The sequence below is a fragment of the Rattus norvegicus genome, chromosome 9 (genome assembly GCF_036323735.1).
Source record: "Rattus norvegicus strain BN/NHsdMcwi chromosome 9, GRCr8, whole genome shotgun sequence".
Classification (NCBI taxonomy): Eukaryota; Metazoa; Chordata; class Mammalia; order Rodentia; family Muridae; genus Rattus; species Rattus norvegicus.
Window position 1 is genome coordinate 97,638,117 of NC_086027.1, and position 22,268 is coordinate 97,660,384.

The 22,268-nt window shown below is 51.0% G+C and overlaps 1 protein-coding gene across 24 annotated transcripts in view; it reads left to right on the top strand.

The window, feature by feature from the left end:
- Agap1 (ArfGAP with GTPase domain, ankyrin repeat and PH domain 1) overlaps positions 1-22,268 on the top strand; it is a 435,489-nt gene that overhangs the window by 150,735 nt on the left and 262,486 nt on the right. For 15 of the 24 annotated variants that reach the window (XM_063267307.1, XM_063267311.1, XM_017596490.3 and 12 more), the window contains exons 3-5: positions 2,370-2,457; positions 3,150-3,161; positions 20,522-20,607. In XM_063267307.1, the coding sequence (XP_063123377.1) occupies positions 2,370-2,457; positions 3,150-3,161; positions 20,522-20,607 (186 nt within the window). The remainder of the gene's footprint in view (positions 1-2,369; positions 2,458-3,149; positions 3,162-20,521; positions 20,608-22,268) is intronic. The other 9 variants (XM_063267308.1, NM_001401593.1, NM_001108230.2 and 6 more) reach the window with 1 other exon arrangement.

Consider the following 22,268-nt stretch of genomic DNA (forward strand, 5'->3'; position numbering starts at 1 on the left):
GTGCTGCAGTTGCTCTCAGCACTATAGATTGGTGCCAGGGTACAGAGGCTCCATGGCTCTGCCTAGGTGGAAGCCGTGGACAGATGGCGGCCGTGGAGGTGTCCCTGTATGTTTTGCCTGTAGTCTCAGCTGGATTTTAACGGAAGGTCCATTTTTTGCAGCAGATTCCTGTTTAGTAGTTGAGTAGAGATCACAGGGTGCTAGAGAACTGAGTTTATAAAGGTGCTGTGCTCTGTTTCTCCTGGGAGTGTGACAGCGTGAAGCACAGAGCCCTAACTGATGGCCTGTACAGGCAAGGCCGGGTGACACCTTCTCCTGACGGAGACACCCAGCTCGGTCATTATCACCCTTTATGCCCTGCCTTGGACCCAGGCTGAGTTATTTCCTCTTCTGCAAGTGACATTCAAGTCGCTGTTCCCAGGAGGGCCACACCCCAACAGATGGCAGTTTCTGCCAGTGTTTCAAGTTAAAGCGATACAGCTCACAACCCATGAGGTGGGTGCAGGAGCCAGAGAAGCCTCTGCCCCAGCCTGGGGTGGGTGGCACTGGCCTGCTCAGGTATATGCCGTACCATTGCCCATTGTTGCAGGAAAGAGTGGCTGGTGTCACCACACAGAGAACGCCCAGCTGCACGGGGCCGGGTAGGGGAGCATTTCTTCCAGGAAGAGAAAGTAATCTTAATTAAAAATTTCCTTTCTGTGGTATATACTGGCTTGTATCTTCTCAGCTTGAAGTTGGCAAACAGCAGGTGCCCTTGAGCAAAAGAATAATTAATAGGCAGATATTCTCCAACTGTGGCAGCTTAAGGTAGGAAGACGCAGGCTGGCCTTGGAGGGGAGATAGCTTGGTACAGGAGCCGTTCCCGTGCGCTGGTCCTCAGCCCAGCTCTCAGTGCTAGAGAAAGCTCCTTTATACTCACTAGCATTAGTCATGCGCCAGTCATCCCATGGCTGTGCTTCTTCCTTGGGGGGTGGGAAGGGGTGCCTGTCCCTTCCCATAAGGGGCTGGAAGTCACAGCCTCACTGTGCTGTGCTACAGTGAAGCAGCCAGAGCCAGGGCCTGAGGGCATCTTGCTGGCTCCAGGTAAGGGTGTGGCAATAAGATGTCCTCTTCTACCACTGTGTCGAGATATGGTGGATTGTGACTAGCAAAACCCATGTTCACAGATCTAGAGGCTAGGAGTCAAAGGCACCTGCAGATTTGGGAGGTGGTGAGGATTTGGGGTGTCATTGGCCTGTAGATCACAGATAGCATCCCTGCTGGGGACTTGGGGGTTGGCTTCCCTGTAGATCACAGGTAGAGTCCCTGCCGGGCTACTTTCTAATGTATACTGATCCCATGTGGACAGTGTTCCTGTGACCAATCCCCTCAGAGGCCCCACCCCAGTATAACACCTGGGGCCTGGGACATAAGCATTCAGAAGCCAATGGATGTGGTTTCTGAACTGGCTGTCGATCCTGAGTTGGCTTAGGATTCGAGGCTGTGATTGGTCAGTGTGGAAATGACTGCTCACCTGGAGATAGCAAGTCCATAGAGATGAGGTTTGTAGCTCGTGAATATAGGATTCAAAGCCAGGAAGTAGGAAGCTGAGTGGCTGAAGCGCTGTGAGCCAGGGGTGAGAGCCAGGACAGCCTGCTGGTGCAGGGATAGCCACACAGGCTATGTATGTGGGCAGTTGGGACTGGGGATGATACATGGTCATTGAGCAAAGAGGGGATTACACAGGGCTGCTGAGTGTTGCAGCTCCCTGGAGGGACTGTGGGGGAAGGGCAAGGCTCCCAGCACAGGCCAGGGGCCCAGCACCCACCCTTGTCTGACAGTGTTATTTTCTGCCCACAGTGATCACCTGGGCTGTCCTGGCCACAGCTTGACTGTGGTTTTTCTCTTGGCTGTGTGTTTCTGAGAGGCAGGCTTGCTGTTTACTGTCTATGGGCTCTGCCTCCCCTCTCCCGTCCCATTTACTCCTGCCTCCAAGTCTTTCCCATGTTCACCTTTTCAGGATGGAGCACACCAGATGGTCTATCTACAAATGACTCTGTGTCCTCGTGTTCCACGGAGCCTCTCCTCCTTAGTGTAGGGAGCACCTATCCTTGTGGACAGTTAAGCCTGACCTGTGGACAGTTGAGTCGACACATGTGTGCCAGATAAAGTGAGCAGGGGTGTCCCCGGAAGAACGCCAGCATGTTGACACCCTAACAGTATCCAGCACGCTTGAGGACAGGAACAGCTAATTTGGGGGTTGACTCTGTCTCCGATAGAAGTAGTCACTGCATTCTTTTTTGAGCATCTCTCCAGCATTTTGACAGGATGATTATGACCACATGTGCAAAAAATCACCTCTAACTATTGTCTTTTCTTTTTTGCCACAGGGAATTGTGGGTAACCTGGCCAGTGGCAAGTCTGCGCTGGTGCACCGGTACCTGACAGGCACATACGTGCAGGAGGAGTCTCCGGAAGGTATGCTGTTCAGCAGGTGCTTAGTTACCTGCTTAGAGCTCAGGGTTTAGATTTTCTCTGTAGCATATTCTAAACCATTGATGACCCGTGAGAAGGCCATAAGAAAGCCACCAAGCAGCAGAGAGACTCAGGTGTATGCTCCCTCCCATGGGGGTTTTAGCGCATTGACTCCAGCATTCCGAGCATTAACCGTGAGATGTTCTTGCGCACATTTCCACTGTAAAGTGTGTCCCCTGGAACTTTAGTCCAGCGCTACCCCTTTGAGTATTGGTCAGACAGCTCTCTGATCTGGACACTGACCTTGGGATGCTGCTCAGACACCAGCTTTTCTAAATACAAATACCCAGATCACCCTGCCTCGTGTCTTAAGTATATTTCCCTTTATACCGTATTACAAACATGTAATAATCATTTTGCATGTGAGTTAGGCATTCTTTTTTTTTTTTTTGCCATTAGACATTTTGATTCTTCTGTTGACATACCCATGTCTGTGGTTCTGTTCCTCTTTTTTTTTTTTCCTTAAGTAACTTTACGACAGTGGTAGGAGGAAGCCCTTTAGTCCCCTTAGTGCAAGCGTAGCCCACGAGCCGTTTCCTAAACTATTTCTCCCCATGTAACCTTTTGAAATCCAACTCTGAGACACTGAATTTCTGGTTCCTTCTTTTTCTTACTGGCTGTTCCATTCTTTGCAGATATGGACGCAGGTAACTATACATTTCCTTCATGCAGTGCTTGTCTCGTTTTGGAGAGAGGAGAGGCGCAACCCTGTCCTGTAGCGCTCCCTTCCCACCCTGTTCTGTGTCTCACCTACTTTGTCTCATTCGTCACCTTTTTCCTGAGTTCAGCATCTCACCCTGTTTCGTCCCTTAGCTGTGTTTTGAGTGGTAGTCCAAAGTAGCTTCACGTGTCCCCTGTAACACATGTTCCAGCCCCTTAACTCTTGTCCTAAAGACTGTAGAACCATCTAGAAAGAACAGAATTCTGAGGGGCCTGCTGGGGGCTCTGCTGTCACCCTGCAGTCACCCTGCAGTATTTCCCAGCCATGGTTTGAAACCCTCATGGCTCTCCCATCAGAGAAGCGCCCACTTTTTAAATTCTCCCTGTGGAACGATGATCTGGGAGGAGGAGGGGATCCAAACAACGGCTCATGGATGAGGCTCGGGGTTGTGGGGACTACAGACCCAGGTACTCGGAACTCACAGTGAGGAGGAGGAGGGGGAGGAAGGTAGTATCTTCCCCCAAGACCCATCCAGGGCCATTCAAGCGCTTTCTTCTTCGTGCCTGAGTATGAATGGTCACCACAGCCAGCCTGACTAGGAGTCTGGGGTGCTTTGGACTAGGGGCTTCTGTGTGTGGGGCTCACCATTGTACAATTGGTGAACGCATCTGCCAACGGTGTGCGGCCAACCCAACTGCAGGGCAAGCATTCGCCTTCTCCGGACGAATGTCTCCCACACACACGTTTCGGGCTAGGATTGCCAGAAGTTCCAGGCCAGCCTCTAGTTCTCTTGCTGTCACACTGTGGCTTAGAGGTCTGTTGGTTTTACACATAGGTTGTGCTGAAGTTGCCGTTCTAGTGTATGTGCTGCCGAATTGAGCACGAAGTTGCTGGTTCTAAAGAGGCTGGACCACATCTACATTTGGTTATTATTTTGGTGTCTGTCATTTTCCCATTGGACATTCAGTCTGTCCTAACATGCCTGTGTCCAACTTGATTTATTTGCAGTGTAGAATGTGACATTCTATTTCGATCCACACAGAGGTGTTTCTTTTGAGCATTCGCACATCAGAAGTAAAAATTGTACCCTGTGAGATGACCTCATTGGCTGCTAACACCCCCCGCCCCCATCTGCAGACTGAGAATAGATCATCACATTGGCAGACACATAGCTGAGGACTTGTGGATCTGGGAGACAGAATTTAGGCTGTCTCTCACACCTTCTTCCCTGCCTACCTATATGCATGTTCTCTTCCTGTGAACCTTGGGCTCAGGGTGATTGTTTTCTGTCTGAGGGAGCTTTGAGCAGCATTGTGCCCAGGAATACCCAACAGGATACTCCACTGCATCTGCGAGTGAGGAGCCCTCTGTGTGCCTGGAAGCCCCTTGGCCTGGGCAGCTCTGTGTCCCAGGAGCCACCATGAGTTCCTGTCTGGAATGCAGCCATAGCAGCTATTGTCTCTGTGCTTCTGAAGATCTGAGAGCTGGCTTCTGTTTCCTATCTCTGTGACCCTTGGGCCCTGCCCCAGAACCAGGAGGCAAAGGAATGTGTGATCCGCCTTTGGCTCCTCACCGCTGCTGCCCTGCAATCCTGAGATTCTGTTGTGGGGTCAGGGAACTTAGAGCTGGGAGATGCCTGGTCTTTTCCTCCTGAGTTAATGTAAGCAATTCCTCACGGCGGCTGAGACCTAAGAAGCTGCATGCAGTGCCTAGGGCTTGGAGTCTCATTTACTGTCGTTATCTGGGGTGTGGAGAGGCCTGCAGGACGTTGTCAAGGATAGTTGTAATTCCACCATCCTTCGGGTGACTTGTTAGGACGCAGGTGGGAGGGTGCAGCTCAGGAGGACAGGTGTGGTTGGTGCCTGGCTGGAACTTTGGGTTTGGAGTGAGCTCTGCAACCCTCCAATTTCTTTGTGTGGCAGTTGCCTTTTGATTTGTCCTTTGTGGCACTCCATTTTCCCTTGCTATAATGAAATCCCCCTTTGCTTTAGAAAGAAAACTGGTTTATTTTAGCCCACAGTTTGAGAGACTGGAGGGCCACGATTGAACAGTTACATGTTTGGGGTCTGGTGAGGGCCTCATGGTGGTATCTTAGCCAGAGCGTGTATGATTAGCCAAAGCGTGTATGACAGTAGACCACATTCTGAAACAGATTTGAGTGTGGGATGGGGACAGTACTGCTCTTTACAAGTACCCTTTCTACTGAGGTGAACCAACATCCTTCCAGATCTACATTAATCCCTTCTGAGGGAAAACCCTCTTTTATAGTTTCCCTGCACTGTAACCCATCTGTTAAAGGATCTGACACCCTCCATTGTTGGGAAACAGACCTTTGGAGATACACTCAAACCATGTCCAAGTCACAGAAATCCCACAGCTGCCACTCCACCATCACATAGCCATTTCTGCTAGTCCGTGCAGCTCACTGGACTCTCCCCATTCCTGTTCATGGAGGCACAGGGTTGTTCCTCTGGCTTAATGCATTCATAAATATCCTTTCCTTGCTGTGAAGAGACACCATGACCAAGGCAACTCTTACAAAGGATAGCATTGGGGCTGGCTTACAGTTTCAGAGATTCAGTTCATCATCATCATGGGAGAAAGCATGCAGGCAGACATGGTGCTGGAAAGAGAGCAGAGAGTTCTGCATCTTGATCCGCAGGTGGCCAGGAGAGGAGCCCCCCTGCAGGCAGCTAGGAAGAGACTCTGTTCTGCACTGGGCAGAGCTTGAACATAGAATCTCAGCGCCCACCCCCACAGTGACACACTTCCTCCAGCAAGGCCACACCTATTCTAACAAGGCCACACCTCCTAATAGTGTCACTCCCTGGGCCAAGCATTCAAACCACCACACTGTGATCCTGACTTGCCCCAGGGAGGTTTGGGTATTGGGAGGGAGCTTAAAACAGAACGGTCACACTTTGAGAAAAGCTCTGCCTCCTAACAGAAACATTTCTGGTGCAGTCACCCCCGGACTGTTTCCTTCAGGTTCTTAGTGTCACCATACAGGGTAGCTCAGTTCTCTCTTCCTGAGTGACACCTTTTTAGTTGGCATTTTACTCCATGAGAGCAGAGAGCTGACCTGAAGCTTGGGAGGTGTAGTCAAGATAAAGCACTTTATGCCTTGTATTTAATGCTACTTTTAATTAGAGACTCGGGGGAGCCTGTTTATCTCAGCAGGGCGGTCAGTGATCCTGGGAGGAGCTAAAAGAGCGCGGTTCGTGTACAAGTGGTCTCCTTTATGTGTTTGTGTGTGAGCGAGTGTGTTTGTAAATGTATATGTTTGTGTGTGTGTGTGTGTGTGTGTGTGTGTGTGTGTCTGTGTGTGTGTGTGTGTGTGTGTCTGTCTGTCTGTCTGTCTGACTGTCTCTGTGTGTGGGGGTGTATGGTTAACACCGGGCTGCTGTTGCAAAATACCATAGACGAAGTGGCTGAAAGCAGAAGGAATATCCCTTGGTGAGTTTGGTTCCTTTAGGAGGCAGGCAGGACAGGTCTTGGTGGCGGTGGTGATGGCGGCGGCGGCGGCAGCAGCGGCTTGGCACCATACCAGTGTACGCAGAGCCATGGAGGAGGGCTCAGCTTCATCTGTTCCCTTGGACTGGGTTGGTTAGCACTGTTGGCTTTCAAGTCCCACAGGATGGAACCAGGCTGGGTGTGACCTCACACCTCCCTTTCAGAGCCCTATTAATAGCTGCTAATTAGAGTTTGGGCTGTGTAATTCCAGGTCCCTCTCATGTGTTAAGTGCTTAGCACTCAGCTGTGTTACCTTTCTTCCCTGATACCAAGCCCATGTGTTTCACAGGATTTTAACTCTGTGGGGAGAAATCTAGAGAAACAGCTTGTCAACAGCATGTGGGAGGTGTCAGGAGTTGTGTCATCCCAGGACACTTACTGTGTCCTCCAGGATGGTGGGCCCTGGGCTGCCTTCTCTGGGCGTTTCCTCCTGTCTGTGAGTTGTGGTCCCGGAGGGCCGTGCAGATGGAGTGGCACTGAGACTACAGAAGCCTGATGTCCCCAGGGGCCTCGGTGTTTCTATAGTGATGGATCCAGTAGATGGCTTTAAGGTTCCAGGCAGCAAACCTGAGAATGGCAGTGAGAACGTTGATCACCGCTAGCTGATACTTTTCAGCTGCAATCTGCTGATGGGACAGGGCCAGAACTGTGGGTTGAAGTCATATTGTCTGTAAACACACACACACACACACACACACACACACGCTCTCTCTCTCTCTCTCTCTCTCTCTCTCTCTCTCTCTCTCTCTCTCAATTGAGGCTGAGGCTTGCCTGCTATAAGATTCACTCACTGCTTAAGAAGGGAGGAAGTCAAGTCTCACTCCAAGAGCGACTGTCACTGGCTACAGCTTCAGGGAAAAAAGGCTATATCCAGGTGTGGCATAGAACCACGTGGACCTGCTGTTTCAGTCCACACGGGCATAATTCACAAGAGACTTGTTCCTTTTGCCACTGACTTTTTCATTCATTGCTTATTGGCTCTTAACCTGTTCCAATTTGTAGGCAGAAACTTCAAGGTTCTGGTTACCCTAGGTGAGTCTACACGGACAGCCAGTAGGTGTCTAACCAGGAGCGTGGTGACGGAGACACACCGTCAGGAGGCCCGGCTCCACCTCTGCCCCAGCCCTATTTCTGTGCTCTCCTGGCTACCCAAGTGTATTATACACAGTGAGGGTGCATAGACAGCAGCCTGGAGATCCCCACCAGAGGTTTCTTCTTTCTTCCCAGAGTTGGAAAACAACTAATCAGAAGTCTGGTTCTGAGTCACCCATTTTTGCCACAAAGTAACTCAAGAAAGCCAGAGTATAGGCAGAGAATCCAAGGTGGATCTTTCTCTAGGGAGGGGACGGCAGCGCTTTCCCACTGAAGCACTGGAGGGTGGTGGAGGAGCCCGAGCACGATGTTTTGAGTGTTTGGTAATGGTGGTGTAAGGAAACATCCGGCATGCTTCGTAGGTATGATTGGGGGGGGGGTGCTTTTGGTTGACCGGACCCATGGGTGTGCAACTGGGGTGTGTGGAGGGTTGATTGTCTAAGGGTGAACTGAGTCATTGTAAGGAATGCCTTGGGGAGCACTAACTGACACAGCCCACTTCCAGTGACAAACTCCAAGTATGATTCCATCACAGCTCACCCTGAAGCACCGGGGAGAGCTTCGGGCTTCCTTACAGAGCAGGGGTGCAGGGGTTACTGGCAGGAGTGTGATGACCCATAATGTCATGCTGGAAAGTTCTTACCAAGCATGGATGATGGCTTCCCCATAGCCATGCAGATGGGAGACCCCTTCCTATTAACCTTTCTAAACCTACATACACCATCAACTCCGGACATACTGAGACCGTGTGCAGGCTAGAAGATGTTCTAGACTCTCCTGGGAGGGTCTGCTGACCCTCCCAGTCCTGGATTCCTTTGAGAGAGTGTCAGCAGTCCACAGGCCCACCAGTGGCAGTTGACTCTTGGAAGAAGGCACAGCCGATCTGATGAAGTCCGCCCCCCACCCCCAGCCCTTGGAGGCTAGCATAACACTGCAGTCTCATAGCTCACACCAGGAAACTAGAACCACCAAAAATCTGCCATTTCTTTGTTATGCCTGGCTAACCAGAGTGTGCAGACCACGGGGCTTTGCTCCTGGGAGAAACTCAGAGCTGACTTAGATGTATCCTGCCTGTAGAAGGAGTGCAGTCCACACCTTGGGAGAAAGACAAACCAAGATGTGTGTATGTGTGTAGGGGCTGGGGGAGGGCTGAAAAGAAGGAAACAAAATGCACCCCATAATCTGGGAGCGTTTAAGAATGCAGCCAGGGCTGCTGTGCAGTCGGTCTCTTTTCCTAGCTCCTGCTATGCCCTGAAGAGGCTTTGCTAGTAGCAATCATGACTGCCTGGAGCTGAGTGGTCAGGGTTCCCAGCTTGTCTTGGCCGTTTAGCAGTTTTACAACATCCAGCATCTGATGAACACAGAGTAACTTATGTAGAATACTTAGAAAAATCTCTGCCTTTGTGTAATGACAACCCTGTCACCGCAGAGCCACGGGTGGTCTCTTCCTGTGTGGGCCTGTCCTATGTGAGTGCCACGAGAGGCTCCAACTCTGCTGCTTCTGAGCCTCCGCTCCCACGGATGTTCTCAGGGGTGGCTGTAGCCACCAGTGCTGTCTTCTGCTCAAGGACCCTTTCACCGTTCTGGATTAGTCCACTTGAAACCCTCAGACAGCTTTAGGGCATCCCTGGCATCCCCTGAACTGAGGTTAGACCAATAAAGGCTCAGCCTTCATGTTATGTAGGACCACGCCTGACAACCAGGAACTTAGACCAGAGAACAAGATAGCAAGTGGTTGGTATCTTCTCCTGGGTCTAGAAGCTCTAAGGTCTTTGCTACATTCGTGGATAGGTGGGAAGGTATGGGATCGTGGGTGCCACGTGTAGCAGAGACCAGAGCACTGGGTTTCCCACTCAGACTTTATTTGAGTTGCTTTGTCTGGGCTGCTGATGTCACATGCTACAGCAGGTTCCTGGTGGTCACTTATATCCAGCCAGCAGTTGCCTGAGAGCCGCTGTCCCATGCCTCAGTCTTGATATTCCCCACAATGCCTGCCTGGACTGGCCTCCTGACAGATGTGTCTGGCTAGCATCAGGCTAGTGAGTGTGTTCTCAGAAGCACGTGGATCTGAAATATTTTGTTAATGGATGTTTGCTTAGTCTCCTAGAAACAAATGCTGTGGTAAACACCCAACCTGATCTCTCAGAGTTGCTGAAACCCATTTAAGCCTTTGGCTCTGAGAACCTTTTCCAAATCCAGTAAACTTTTAAAAAGTCCAGTAAGCCACTATTGCTGCACAGATGGTAGGCTTCTTCTCAAACTCTTCTCGATCCTCTGACGTTTGAGCAAAACAAAAATGCATATAACCCTAATAAAACTGGAGTGGTTTTGAAATCTACCCCTTTATGTTTTTTAACGTGAATTTTACCCTGTTGCTTGCAACCTATGGATTTTAGCAGAAGCAACTGCTTAGGTTTTGTCTGAGCCTTGAGATCATGGGCCTACTGGTGGGTCGGTTCCGTAGTTCAGTTCAGTTGGTATTCTGGTCGGTTTGAGGTGCTAACCTGGTTCCTAACAGGACTGCCCCCACCTTACTTCCATGCTGAGTGTTGCATGCAATTTGTGCGGCACAGAGCCTGCGTACGATACTGCGTAAGACAGGTGAAGGACGCTCAATTCTTTACTAGACTTTGGAAGATGTAACAAGAGAAGCATGCACTGTGAACAAGGGGAAAGAGTGACAACGCCAGGAAAGAGGAGGTTGTCATGTTTCTGGCATCCGTGAGTCTGGCAGAACAAAATGTGTTTTTCCGTTGGTTGGCAGGAACTCGGTGGCTTGTCCGTGTTTTTATCATTACTTCAGCAAGAAGCCGAAGACTCTCTGAGAGCTGGCCTAGAGCCTGAGGTTGGTGTGTGCATCCAGGAAGCAGTTGTTTCCCTGATCATTACGTGGACCTGGTTTACACCTGGCCAGGTCAGGTCTTCAGCCCTCTAGGTAGGGTAGGCCAGCTGGCACGTGCTGGGCAGGTCACTAGACGTCCATGCACCTGGACGCCACTGGGCTCCAGAGTCAGAATCAGCCAGCCTGGCTTTCCACGTGGCTGTTGCTGTCCCAGGACAGCACATAAAGAGTTGAGTACAGCCATTATTATTTTTTATACTTTTGGAACAGGGTTTGGTATGTTGTAGCCTGGCCTTGATGTTACTATGTAGCAGAGGGTGACTTGAGCATCCCATCCTCCTGCCTCTGCTTCTCCAATGCTGATATTACAGCTGTGCACCAGAGTGTCATGCATGCTAGACAAGCACTCTACCCACTGAGCTGCATCACCAGTCCAACAGCATAACTGTTCTCGGCAGGAAGAGCATAGCTGGCTTCACGTTTACAGTCATGGAGTAAGTTTCGAGATATGTTTACTCCAGAGGTGTATCTTACCCTGAAGTTCATCACTTTACCTGCCAGGTATCTCTTGACCCCACATCTAGTACGTGTGTCTGCTGTATCATTTGTCCTTGACTTTGTCATCAGTGGGCAGCCTGCTTCCACTTTTAGGACACCTCGTGGCGACAGCCTGCTGGGATCTGGATGGAGCAAGACTAGGTTTACTGTACCAGTCTGCAGCTGGGGGTAAAGGCAAGGGATAGGGAACCAGTCTAGAGCGCCTAAAATAGGGAAGGTTGGTTTCTGGACCTGTGTCCCCGGAGCATCGACTCTGGATGTGCTTCACCAGGCTCCTCCATCTCCCATCTCTTGCTATGTCCTGGCCTTAACACCTAACCAGCTGGCCGCTCTCCCCATTAGACGTGAAGCACTTTGTTGATGCCTCTGACCGTGGTGGTCATAACTGGTACAGAGAAAAAGTGGAATGTTTCTCTCTTGCTTTTCAGTTCTTTGTTTTTGCAGAAAAGTATTCAGGGACTGTTCTGACTGACTTTGCTCTGGCCTTGTGCTTTTCTCTGAACCAGTCAGTATGTGTAGGTATTAGGAAACGTTCTGAACAGCTAGTCTCCTGGAACACAGTAGTGAGCTCTGCCTCACCGTTGGCTCCTGAACTGCTGGTTATGGAGGGAGAACCAAGCCCTGTGTCTTATCTGCAGAATGAATGGCAAGTGTTCTTTGGGAATGTAAACAGTGGGTCCGTGCAACGCATCTCATTTTCCTGTCACTCACTAAGCGTGGTGCAAACCAGAGTTGAATAGCACTATGTAGCCCCAAACCTGCCTCGCACAAGTGTCTCCTTAACTTCTGTGGATCCACCGAGCCCAGGCGGTCTGCTCTTTCCTGGAAACATTTCCCTTCCTGGTTCACACAAGGACGTGTGTGCTTGTCAGAGCTACTGTGGGAGCAGGCCACAATTCCCAAGGAGAACTGAACCCAACACAGTGTGTGTTTAATCTCAGCACAGCACCTCATACACACAGCAGCCTACATTGTGTGGCCGTAATGAGTTCATGTAATTGATTTATCTGTGATTGGTCCAGACTAGAAAAGGAAAGCAGACATAGCTGGTAGTGCTGTCCTGCCTCTGTCCGTGGAGGTTTCCAGGGTGCACTGTGTTAGGATTCTTAGGTGGGACCTAGGCAGAGACACTTGCCATGTGTGCCGCTGGGCCTGAGGCTGGCCTGTCCCTGTGACCGTGAGGTCAGCATGTGTGGCAACAGAGTCTGGGTTTTTGAGCCCCACTGCTTGTTGCTAAACATTTAATTTTTAAAAAGCTAACACCATGAAAAAGAGGAGACAAAGTAATGAAACACAGTTCTGTGAGGGCCAAATGAGTAAACCCACTGTGCTGAAGAGACAGTGTGTGTGCCTGCTGGGAGCGCACTGGATGGCAGAACCAGTCCGCACTGTGCCCGCCCTTGGCACAGCAATAGGTTGCGTGCACACCTTAGCTTGCATGAAGTAAAGTTCGACGCCTGACTAGAACAGGACTCTTAAAGAATTGTCACACCCCAAGTATGGGGTCACCATCCACCGGAAGTGACCATGACATAGTACATGCTGTGGAGATGGTGGCAGGGGCCGTGCAGATAGCAGATCCCAGACTTCCTCTTGGCTTTGGGACCGACTTGGATTTTGGTAAAGGAGATCTGCAGGAGCCTCTGCACTCAGCCCTCGCGTCCCTTCAGGATTGTTGACTTCTTCAGCCCGTGCCAGCCTGGGGCCGGCACACCAGCATCTATGGTGCATAGACCTTATTCCAAGACGTTCCAGATGCAGGCTGGTCCTGGAGGAATCGAGCTCTGTCAGGTCAGTCCCACGAAGAGGGCACAAGGACATCTTGCCTTGCCAGCTCGGAGTGGAGGCCAGTGTGCTGATGGTGCTCCCTAGTATGAGGTGTGGGTCCTCTCAGTGGAGAGTCCTTTCAGGAGGAGCAGAGGCCTTCCTTGAGCAAACCTCATGCATTCCTTCTATAAACAAATTAGTGGGATTGCAGCACAAATGAAGCCCCAGAGACCTGTGGAACAGAACGGTAAATGTGCGCAGCTACAAGAGGAGCATTCCACGTGCAGACTGGCATGCAGCTCAGGGGCCTCGGCCAGCTGAAGCCCTGGGTTCAGTCCCCCGCACAGGAGGGAGGGACCCACAGAAACCTTCAAGCAGCGGTCACCTGGACCTGAATTGTTGCGGCCGATGAGCTATGAAGAGGTTTTCACAACTAAGTAAAAATAAACATTGGCAGAGTCTGAAACACTCACTTTCTGGCCTTTTATGGAAATAGCTTCTTACCGTCTACAGCACAGTCAGGCACAGCTTAGTGCCAGGGGCCATCCGAGAAATGGCTCTCTAGGCCATGTGAGAGACACGTGGACGTCACTGGATGTGTCAACGAAGCCTAGGAGAGCAGTGGTGCCGCGTGCACATGGGATCTGGGGTTTCCGGCTCCAGCTTCTGCCGCCCTTGGCCAGCTAGCTCTGTCTCAGCTCCCAAGCTGCTCTCTGTCAAGCTTTAGACACGGGGCCCTATGTGCTGTTGTTGGCCCTCAGCTCTTACCGAGCACCTGCCTGTTGGCTATGCTGTATTCAAGTGTGACGCATGAGTGCAGTATCCGTCTGTGGCTGGGTTTCGTTCCCTCCTGAGGTTGGTTCACTGCCTCCTCCCCTCCCCTCCCCTCCCCCACTGGCCCCTCCTCAGATGGGATCTTTTTGCCCCAAATCTTGTCCTTATTGTTTCCGCTCTCCCATGTGTGCATCTCTGTTCCATCATTGTCTTGGAGACTGGAGCTGTATTGACTCTTCTTTTGGGGGGGGGTATCTGTATCATTTTAGGTTATCCACACAGACTAGGGCTCCGAAGCGGTAGTGGCTGTTCCTCAGAAAATGCCCTTCTGGAGACCTCCATCTGTCACCAGCCATAGTGTCCTGGTTCCCTCTGTTTGCCCCCCACCCCAGGAAGGCAACTCCATATTGGTTGGGGACCAGAGCCCTGTTGCCCCTGTGCATCTGCTGAAGGCCCTTCTCCAGTATCCGTTGTATGTCCTGGGGCATAGGGCATCAGTGCCTTTTCCTCAGATTGCTGTGGGTCCAGGCCTTGCTTCTGCAGATGGGAAGCCCCTCTTCTAGGAGGCAGCTGTGAGAGAGGGCTCTGTTTCTTCAGTGGGGCCTCAGGTTGTTCCCATAGCCTTGCCCTGTGGCTCTCCTCCTCATTCCGCTCCTCCACCTCCCTCGTCTCTTCAGGAATGGAGGGGTCAGTTCAGGCCCCGTGAAGTTCTGAAGTGCCAGCCCAGCTTCAGTCTGAGGTGTTCCTTTCCTTCCCAGTCTTTCTCCCGACGGAGACTTGAGTTAACTGAGGCCTCCTCTGTGGTGGGTCGCCCTGACAGGCTCTGTGGTTGGCTCCTCAGCTCACTCTTAGCATACTGCTGTGGTCTTTTTTTTTTTTTTTTTTTTTAAACTTCCCACCGTAAGTTTAAAAAGCACAGCAGAGGAAATCTGTTTTGGTTAAGTTTTATAAACGAGTGTGTTACCAATAACCTCTGTTCCCACTGTAAAAATACTATGTGGTCCAAAATTCCTTTTAAATATCACAATACTAAACTTTTCCAGAGCCCCAATCTCATAAAGTACTGGCTTAAATATTTTTGTCATAGTTTAACAGCTGCATTAATTTTTAAAGGAGTTTGGCACATTTGTGATCAAGTTTATGTCCCCTTAGGGAGAACAGAAAAGGCCTCTGCAGCCCCCAGTGTTTCTCAGTCCCCTTTGCTTTAGAGGATCAGGCGATCACATGTGCAGGGACTTGTCCTCCTTCACCACGAAGCTGGGGGCGGGGGGGGGGGGGAGGCTGATCTCACAAATACCTACCTATAAGCGGCAAGAAGAGACCTGGCACCATGTCTGTCTGTCCGTTCTTGCCAGGGTCTGGGCTCTGGGCCAGCTGGCACCTGCTGCAAGGGTCACTGGGTTAGGCTCAGGTGAGCTTTGCAGTGGCCCTGCAAAGGCAGCTCCAGCTTAGTGTAATGTTGGGCCCTCACTTGTGCATGCCAAACCAGAGATGGGCACAACCACAAGAAGACCTGATGGTTTCAGCAGAGGTCTGTGGTCTCGGAGCTGTCACCCCCGAGGGGGGGTGTCGTATTTGGAAGAAGGCTTACTCGGCTCCCTGCGTCCTCCGTATCAGCTCCAAGGCTGAGGAGAATGGCACATTTGCAGGCAGGGTCACATTAGGGTCATGTGGGACTTGGTGTTCACATAGAAGAGCACAGTCAGGGAACCAGAAGCTCTGGCTTTCCTGCCAGCCTGTGGGAGGGCGGGAGTTTCTCTGTCCCTTAGTGTCTAAAAGGCTTCCAAAGACTCTGGGCTGGTCTCTGAGGCTTGTATCACAGGACAGTTGTGGGGAATATGTCACTGTGAGAAGGTTCTTGTCATTGTCCCCAGTTGCTTGGACAACTGTTACAGATACGGTATTAGCTTTCAGTGCAAGTATTGGAAATGATGAAGCAGGCAGACATCTGTGGCCTTACTTACGCCAGGCAGTTCCTTTTTTTTTTTTTGGAATAGGAAAATTCCACTAACTCTTTACCCCGTAAAGCAGAACTGGACGGAGATGGGACCCTGGCCCAGCATACGAGAGGAATAAACCATGGCAGCTCCTCCCGGTGTGAGCTGAAACAGAAGGAACCCAGTTATCTGGCATGTGCTGTCCCAGATTTAGAGCTGGTTCCTACAGTGAGCGTCTCAGAATAGTCACCTTGGAATTGGCTGAGGTTGGACGGTGAGAAACACCCCTAATCAGACCTTTAAAAGTATGCTTTAAAGCCAGAGAACACAGCCGCGCCCCTCTCTCACCAGCACACTGTTCCCTTCACTGAACAGTTCTCTCTGAAGAGCTGGCCATGTGTATTGCTGAGCAGAAGTTTCTTTCTGCACCCCCCGGCTTGGGGGAGAAGTCAGGATGCTGAGGAGGGGGTGTTAGATTGGTAAAGTGCTTGTCACAGAGCAGGAGGACCCGAGCCCAATCCCCAGAACTCCTTTGTCTCTGTTGGTTTAATGCCATCTATGTATGCATGCTTGTAAACTTGGTACAAGAGAGGGACAGGCGACTCCCTGAGCCTAGCTTACTAGTCGTTTGGCCCGGTGAGCAGGCTCTAGGGCAGCACTGCTATCCCAGAAAGCAAGGGGTAGGGCCCCAGAGCATCAACACCCAAGGCTGACTTCTGGCAGGTGTACACATGTGCACTACACGCATGTGTGCGCATGCATGTGCACGCACGCACACGCACGCACACATGATCCAGGCCACACCAGGCCACGGAAGCTGGCAGGTACATGTATGTTGGAGGTGAGGCAGAGACCTCAGACTGAGTTAACTCCATGCTGGGTTCTCAGAGGAGATGAGTACAGCCCTGCTGTCCAGATTCAGTTCAGGAAGCTGTGCTGGGCCACAGTGCTCATCCTGCTGCAAAGGGAGCCTTGTCGCTGGGGAAGAGTTACTATGAAACAGGCAAGGGACTGCGTTTCCCATCATGGGAAAGTTTCCCTAGTTGCAGAGTCCTGCCAATCAGCACCTTAGGGTGGGGCAGAGGTGCAGCCATTACAGTTCTCAGCCCCGGGGCAAAGGTATGGGGCTCTGCGTTATAGGGCGACTCCCCTTCAAGGACACCCCAGCACCTACACACACAAGAGGTGAGCTAGGCACTGGTCAGTGCCATCCATCAAGTGGTCAAGTGTATATTGGTGCCACCTTTTGCAATTTAATGTTAGGTAATCATAACCAGTGGTCAGAGCAGCTGACGGTCCTTCCCCGCACAGCTTCATAGTAAGACCATGGGGCTGGACCTGGATGGCTGGATAGAATAGGCCCGTGAGAGAAGGACTTGGATTTGGACATTAAATGACACTTTAAGTCTATAGAGTGCTTTTGTGTACGTTGGCAGCACACACACCGACGTTGGAGTAGCAGAGAAGACTCACGTGACATCTGCGCAAAGATGGCTTTCAGATTCCACTAAAAAAAAAAAAACATTAAAAATTAAATTTGAATTTGGTCATCTTCTGAAATTTTTGGTAGAAAACAAGACCTCATGGCCAAGATAAGATGGCAGGTTTGAATTTAAAAGTAGAGTGGGCATCTCTACTTTGAAAACCCAGGAATCCAGAGTATCCCAGAATCCACAGTAGTTTTGATTCTCAGCAAACATCAGATATTCAAGTGAAGCCCGCCTGGCCGGTGAAGCCGGGTGACAGTCCCAAACTCGGCTCTTGTGCTCTCAAGAGCTGTTACTGGCATTTCAGATGCGGGATCCCGACCTCAGTAGAAGTGCTTGCGAGGCACCCACTCCCTGCCAAGGACAGTCCCCTGTTTGGGTGAGCGTGTAGGACACATGCCAGTGTTATTTTGGTAGATGCTGGGCCTGCTTGCTCAGGCCCCAGGTGTGCCTGCCCCACAGAGCTACAGAGTAGTCATGGTACTCAGTTCAGTACCTCCTCTTATGGTCAGGCCCTAGGGACTAGACAGGAGCTCCTGTAGGGAGCCTGCTGGAGGGACAGTCACTGCAAAGTCCATGATTCTATGGGGGGGGCGGGGTGACTGGGATCTGTGGGCAGCCAGGGCTGCTGCTGAGACCAACTGTCCAGAGTAAGACAGAGAAGCCTCATGTATATCCAGCCTTGCAGTTTACCTCTCCAGCCACTGGGCAGGGGCTGCTGGGATGACCGACGATAGGGACATAGGTCAAGTGCCATGGAGTTAGCCCCAGCCCTGCAGGGATTCAATGCAGAAAAGCAAATCTGTGCCCTGCTGGAGACCCTTAGGTCACCCCATGTAACGCCTTCTCCTGTAACTACAGAGCTCCAGGAGCATGGCTTAGACCTGCCTGGCAGCTGCTGTGACCCTCAGAGATGGTTTCTCTGGCAATTGGGCTCTTGCATCTCTCAGGTGGTGATGCAGGTGGTAATGCAGGTGATGATGCAGGTGGTGATGATCCCATCATCAATCCGATCATGAAAGCCAGACCTCAGAGGACCATAGGAAAGGTTTTTAAACTCCACACAGACTCTGCTTTCCCCAGACTCCGGTGAGAGTGTCTAGCTTCATGTCTGGGTCCAGGGTTGAAAAGGAGAGATTTCCCAGAGCCAAGAAAGGCAGGTTGCTTTGCAGACATTGTTTTTCACTTGAAGTTTGGCTTCCCATCTGTTTCATCAGAAACAGAAGGTTGGTGTTGGAGAGACGGCTCAGCAGTGAAGGGCACTGGCTGCTCTTCCAGGGGACCTGGGTTCAATTCCCAGCACCCACATGGCAGCTCATATCTGTTTGTGACTAGAGGATCTGATACATGAAGGCGAAACAGCCACACATATGAAATGAAAATAAATTTAAAGGTTAAAAGAAGAAAAAAAAAACTCCAGGAAGTTTCCCAAATCTTATTTTAAAAATAAAATCGAGGATGTAGCAGTGATGGCCACCCCAGCTTGTATGCACATTTACCTCTGGAAGCAAGTTCTTTGTTATGTGTGTCCTTCTAGAAGCGTGCGCACCCACCCTAGGCTGCAGTTGTACTATCAGCAGTCATGCTGGCCACTGCATTCATGCTGCTGTGTGTGGTCTGTATGTTTAGTCCACCAAATGGCATCCTTACTGCCTTCCAGTTGTGGTCACTGTCGTGGAGGGGAGGTGACTGGTGAGGCTGGTTTGGGGGCAGCCCTGATTCAGACAGAGTTGGTAATGGTGGTAGAATGTGGGTGCAGCCATTCTCTCAGCAGTCAGACTTGGGGAGTGTCTGCTCTGTCAGGTGTGGCAGAGCCTGGCTGAGAAGGACGTCAACTCCCTCTTCAGCTGAAGAATCTGTGATTTGGGGATCTGGGGTCACAGAATCCCTCCTATGGTTTTGACATGCCCATGGGAGGTGTTTTCAAGCTTGTCTAAGAGGTAGCTATCTGCTTTTGCAAACACCACTCTCTGGTACTTCCCAACTCTTTCCTGTGATTCTGCTCAGGGTGGGAACCTCTGTGTGCGTGCGTGTGTGCGTGTGTGCGTGCGTGCGTGTGTGCGTGCGTGCGTGCGTGCGTGCGTGCGTGCATGTGTGCGTCCTTGTACTGCAGCATTAGGCAGTGTTCTGGCACTGAGTAAGTTGAAGGCGAGGAAAGGCAAGCACAGCTCCTTTGTTACACCAGGTTCCGCCCACACAAGGGAAGGGAGGGCTGTGGGTGCGTGCGCGTGCGTGCGTGCGTGCGTGTGTGTGTGTGTGTGTGTGTGTGTGTGTGTGTGTGCGCGCGCGCACGCGCGAAATGCCCATACTTGTATATACTTGTGTAGGAATGGCAGCTACTCCCTCTTGGCCTCAGAAAGCACCTACTTAATGAAGGTCCCAAAGACGTTTGCGGTTGGGGGGGTGTGGTTATTTAGCTTTGTGGATGATGCAGCAGCCAAGACCTGAGACAGGGACAGACGTGGCTCTGGAAGGTTCTTACAGACTTGCTTAGAGTCCAGCGGGTTCACTGGGGGTTCCTGTGAGGCATCTACAGAAGTTCCAAGGTGAGAGCCAGGGAGGGATGCATACCCCACAGTAAGACAAGAGCCCTTCCCTGAGAAGGCAGAGTGACTAGAGGGCACTTGGAGCCCCGAATGTCTAAGGGCAGCTTTTAGAGGTGGCATGACTCCACTGTTCAGACCTCACAGCCCAGTCCAGGGTATATCGGGTCCACCGTGGGCCTCCCTCTGCCAGATCTCTTTGCATTTTGTCCTGACATCCCAGCAGGGCCCCAGGCGGTTTCTCGCTAACCCGTGCCCGCCCATGTGGTCTCTAACGCCTCCCTGTCAGCTGCTGCAGCGCTCTGTCTCTGATTGTGCAGTCCCATCGGTAGCTTTGTCTAACGTGTGTAGTAGTCGGGCATCCTTCCCTAACTGTGGCCTGTGACTCCGGAGACGCCATCCTCATGCCGTTGTGTGTTTCCCTCCCAAGCACTGGGTTTCCCTTGAGGAGAATACAGGTTCTCAGGCGCTGCTCAAGCATGGAAAGCATTTCTGGGTATGAGAGCCCACCCACCCTCTGTCTGCCAGTGGGTGAGAATCTCTTGACTTATGCATTAAGCTCTACATGAAAAGTCTACACTGCTCAGCCGGGGTTCCTGGTATTGCACAGGAGGCCGTGCCTGGTAACCAGAAAGGAGCACGGATTCTTAGACAAACGTTTAAGTTCAGCTCTAAAAACGCAGCACTTGTGGGAGATACATAAGATCTACTCCTAAGTTCTCCCAGCCGGCACCCAGCCTGGCCTAGAGCGTATTTTTCCCCAAGTGAAGCCCGTGTCTGTCTGCCCCACCTCCTCCATCTTCTTCTGTAACATTGTGTTTTGTGTGTGGCAGGTGGCAGGTTCAAGAAGGAGATTGTTGTTGATGGACAGAGTTATCTGCTGCTGATTAGGGATGAAGGGGGTCCCCCGGAGGCACAGGTGAGTACTGCGCGCACTCCCAGCCAGACTCCTGTGTTGTTTTTTTCCCCTTTTCTCTTTGATGACTTGATCTAAAGGCTGGAACAAGAAAAGAATTGAGTTTAAAATAAGGGAATTTAGGTACCCAGGGAGTTTGGGTATGTGTGGCTGAATTTTTTTTAAAGTTTATATGTTTTTAAGAAGGAAAAGCAAATGCATCTGCTCTGGAATATGACTGTCAGAATGGCTTCTAGAAATTTTTAGACATATAAATATATCATGTTTTGGTTCCGTCCCCTTGGGTTGATCTCAAAGTGACATCGTTTTCCAAGTCTGCTGGATGGAATCAGGAAGCTTTCTGGCAGTTGACAGGAGTGGGCATCCCCACAAGCTTGCCAGTCTTCTTGGCCCACATCATCCCTCACTGAACCCTAGACTACAGTGTACTGTGATTCCCTTGAAAAATGTCTCAAAAGATAGCATCAGCACTTTTATCCTTACCAAGCTTACTGTTCTACTGGCACCATGATCTAGTTAAGTGGAAAGAGCCCAGAAATAGGCACAGCCCACACCTGCTAGAACAGCCCACACCTGCAAGGATAGCCCACACCTGCAAGGACAGCCCACACCTGCAAGGACAGCCCACACCTGCAAGGACAGCCCACACCTGCAAGGACAGCCCACACCTGCAAGGACAGAGGGAGGGCCAGGGAGAAGGAGGTGCAGATGTTCCTGATTTCATGTGAGGGGCTGCGATCTCCCATGAAGCCTTTAGACCACCTCCTGTTCTGGCAGACAGGGCAAGGCTTCTATTTTCTGCCTCTTGGAGGAGACTGTGCCTTAGTTTCATTTTTTTCTTGTGATGAAACACACCAGCAACATAGCTTAGAGGAGAGGATTTATATGGCCCAGATTTCCAGGGTGCAGTCCATCTTTCATGTTAGTCAGGGCAACAGGGAACTTGAAACAACCTGTCCCTCCACAGCCACAGTCTAGAGCAGGACGCAGAGAATTAATGATGCTGGTTCTCGGTTCACTTGATTTTACACAGTCCAGGACCCACACCAGCACAGTGGGCATGTCTTCCCATCTCAGTCAGCATAATGAGAACAGCCACCCTTGGTCAGGCTCAGAGGCCCATCTCCTTGGCGATCTAAGGTCTTGTCAAATAGACAGTTGGTACCAACCATCACCTCCGGGCAGGTACAGGAGAAAGGCACTCGGTATGATGAGCCCCAGGCTTCCTGTGCAGCCACCATTGTACCCTGTGCATCTGACAGTGTCTGAGGGTCTGCCTCGAGAAAGCTCTGCCCCAAGGTCATACTGACCCCGGTGTATGTGCCATTCCAACCTGAGGTCTGTACGTCTCTTGTGCACGTATTCCACATTTAAACAAATACAGTTTGTTGTAGGTAGCTGTCACTTCACACATGCACGCACGCAGGCAGGCACAATTAGTTAGGAGCTTTGCCTTGGCCCTAAGAGCTTCCCCAGGTTAAACTTCTTGTGGAGAAAGCAGCGGGAAATTTGGGCTCACTTGTTTGTTTACACATGTAAAGAGAAGGGAACTCAGTAGGGACACAGAGGGGATCCAGACTATGCTGTTGTCAGCTTCTGTGAGAGTGGGTTGCCGGGTACTGCAGGGAGCCCCATTCCCAGCTTCACCCTCCCAAGAGAGCTGT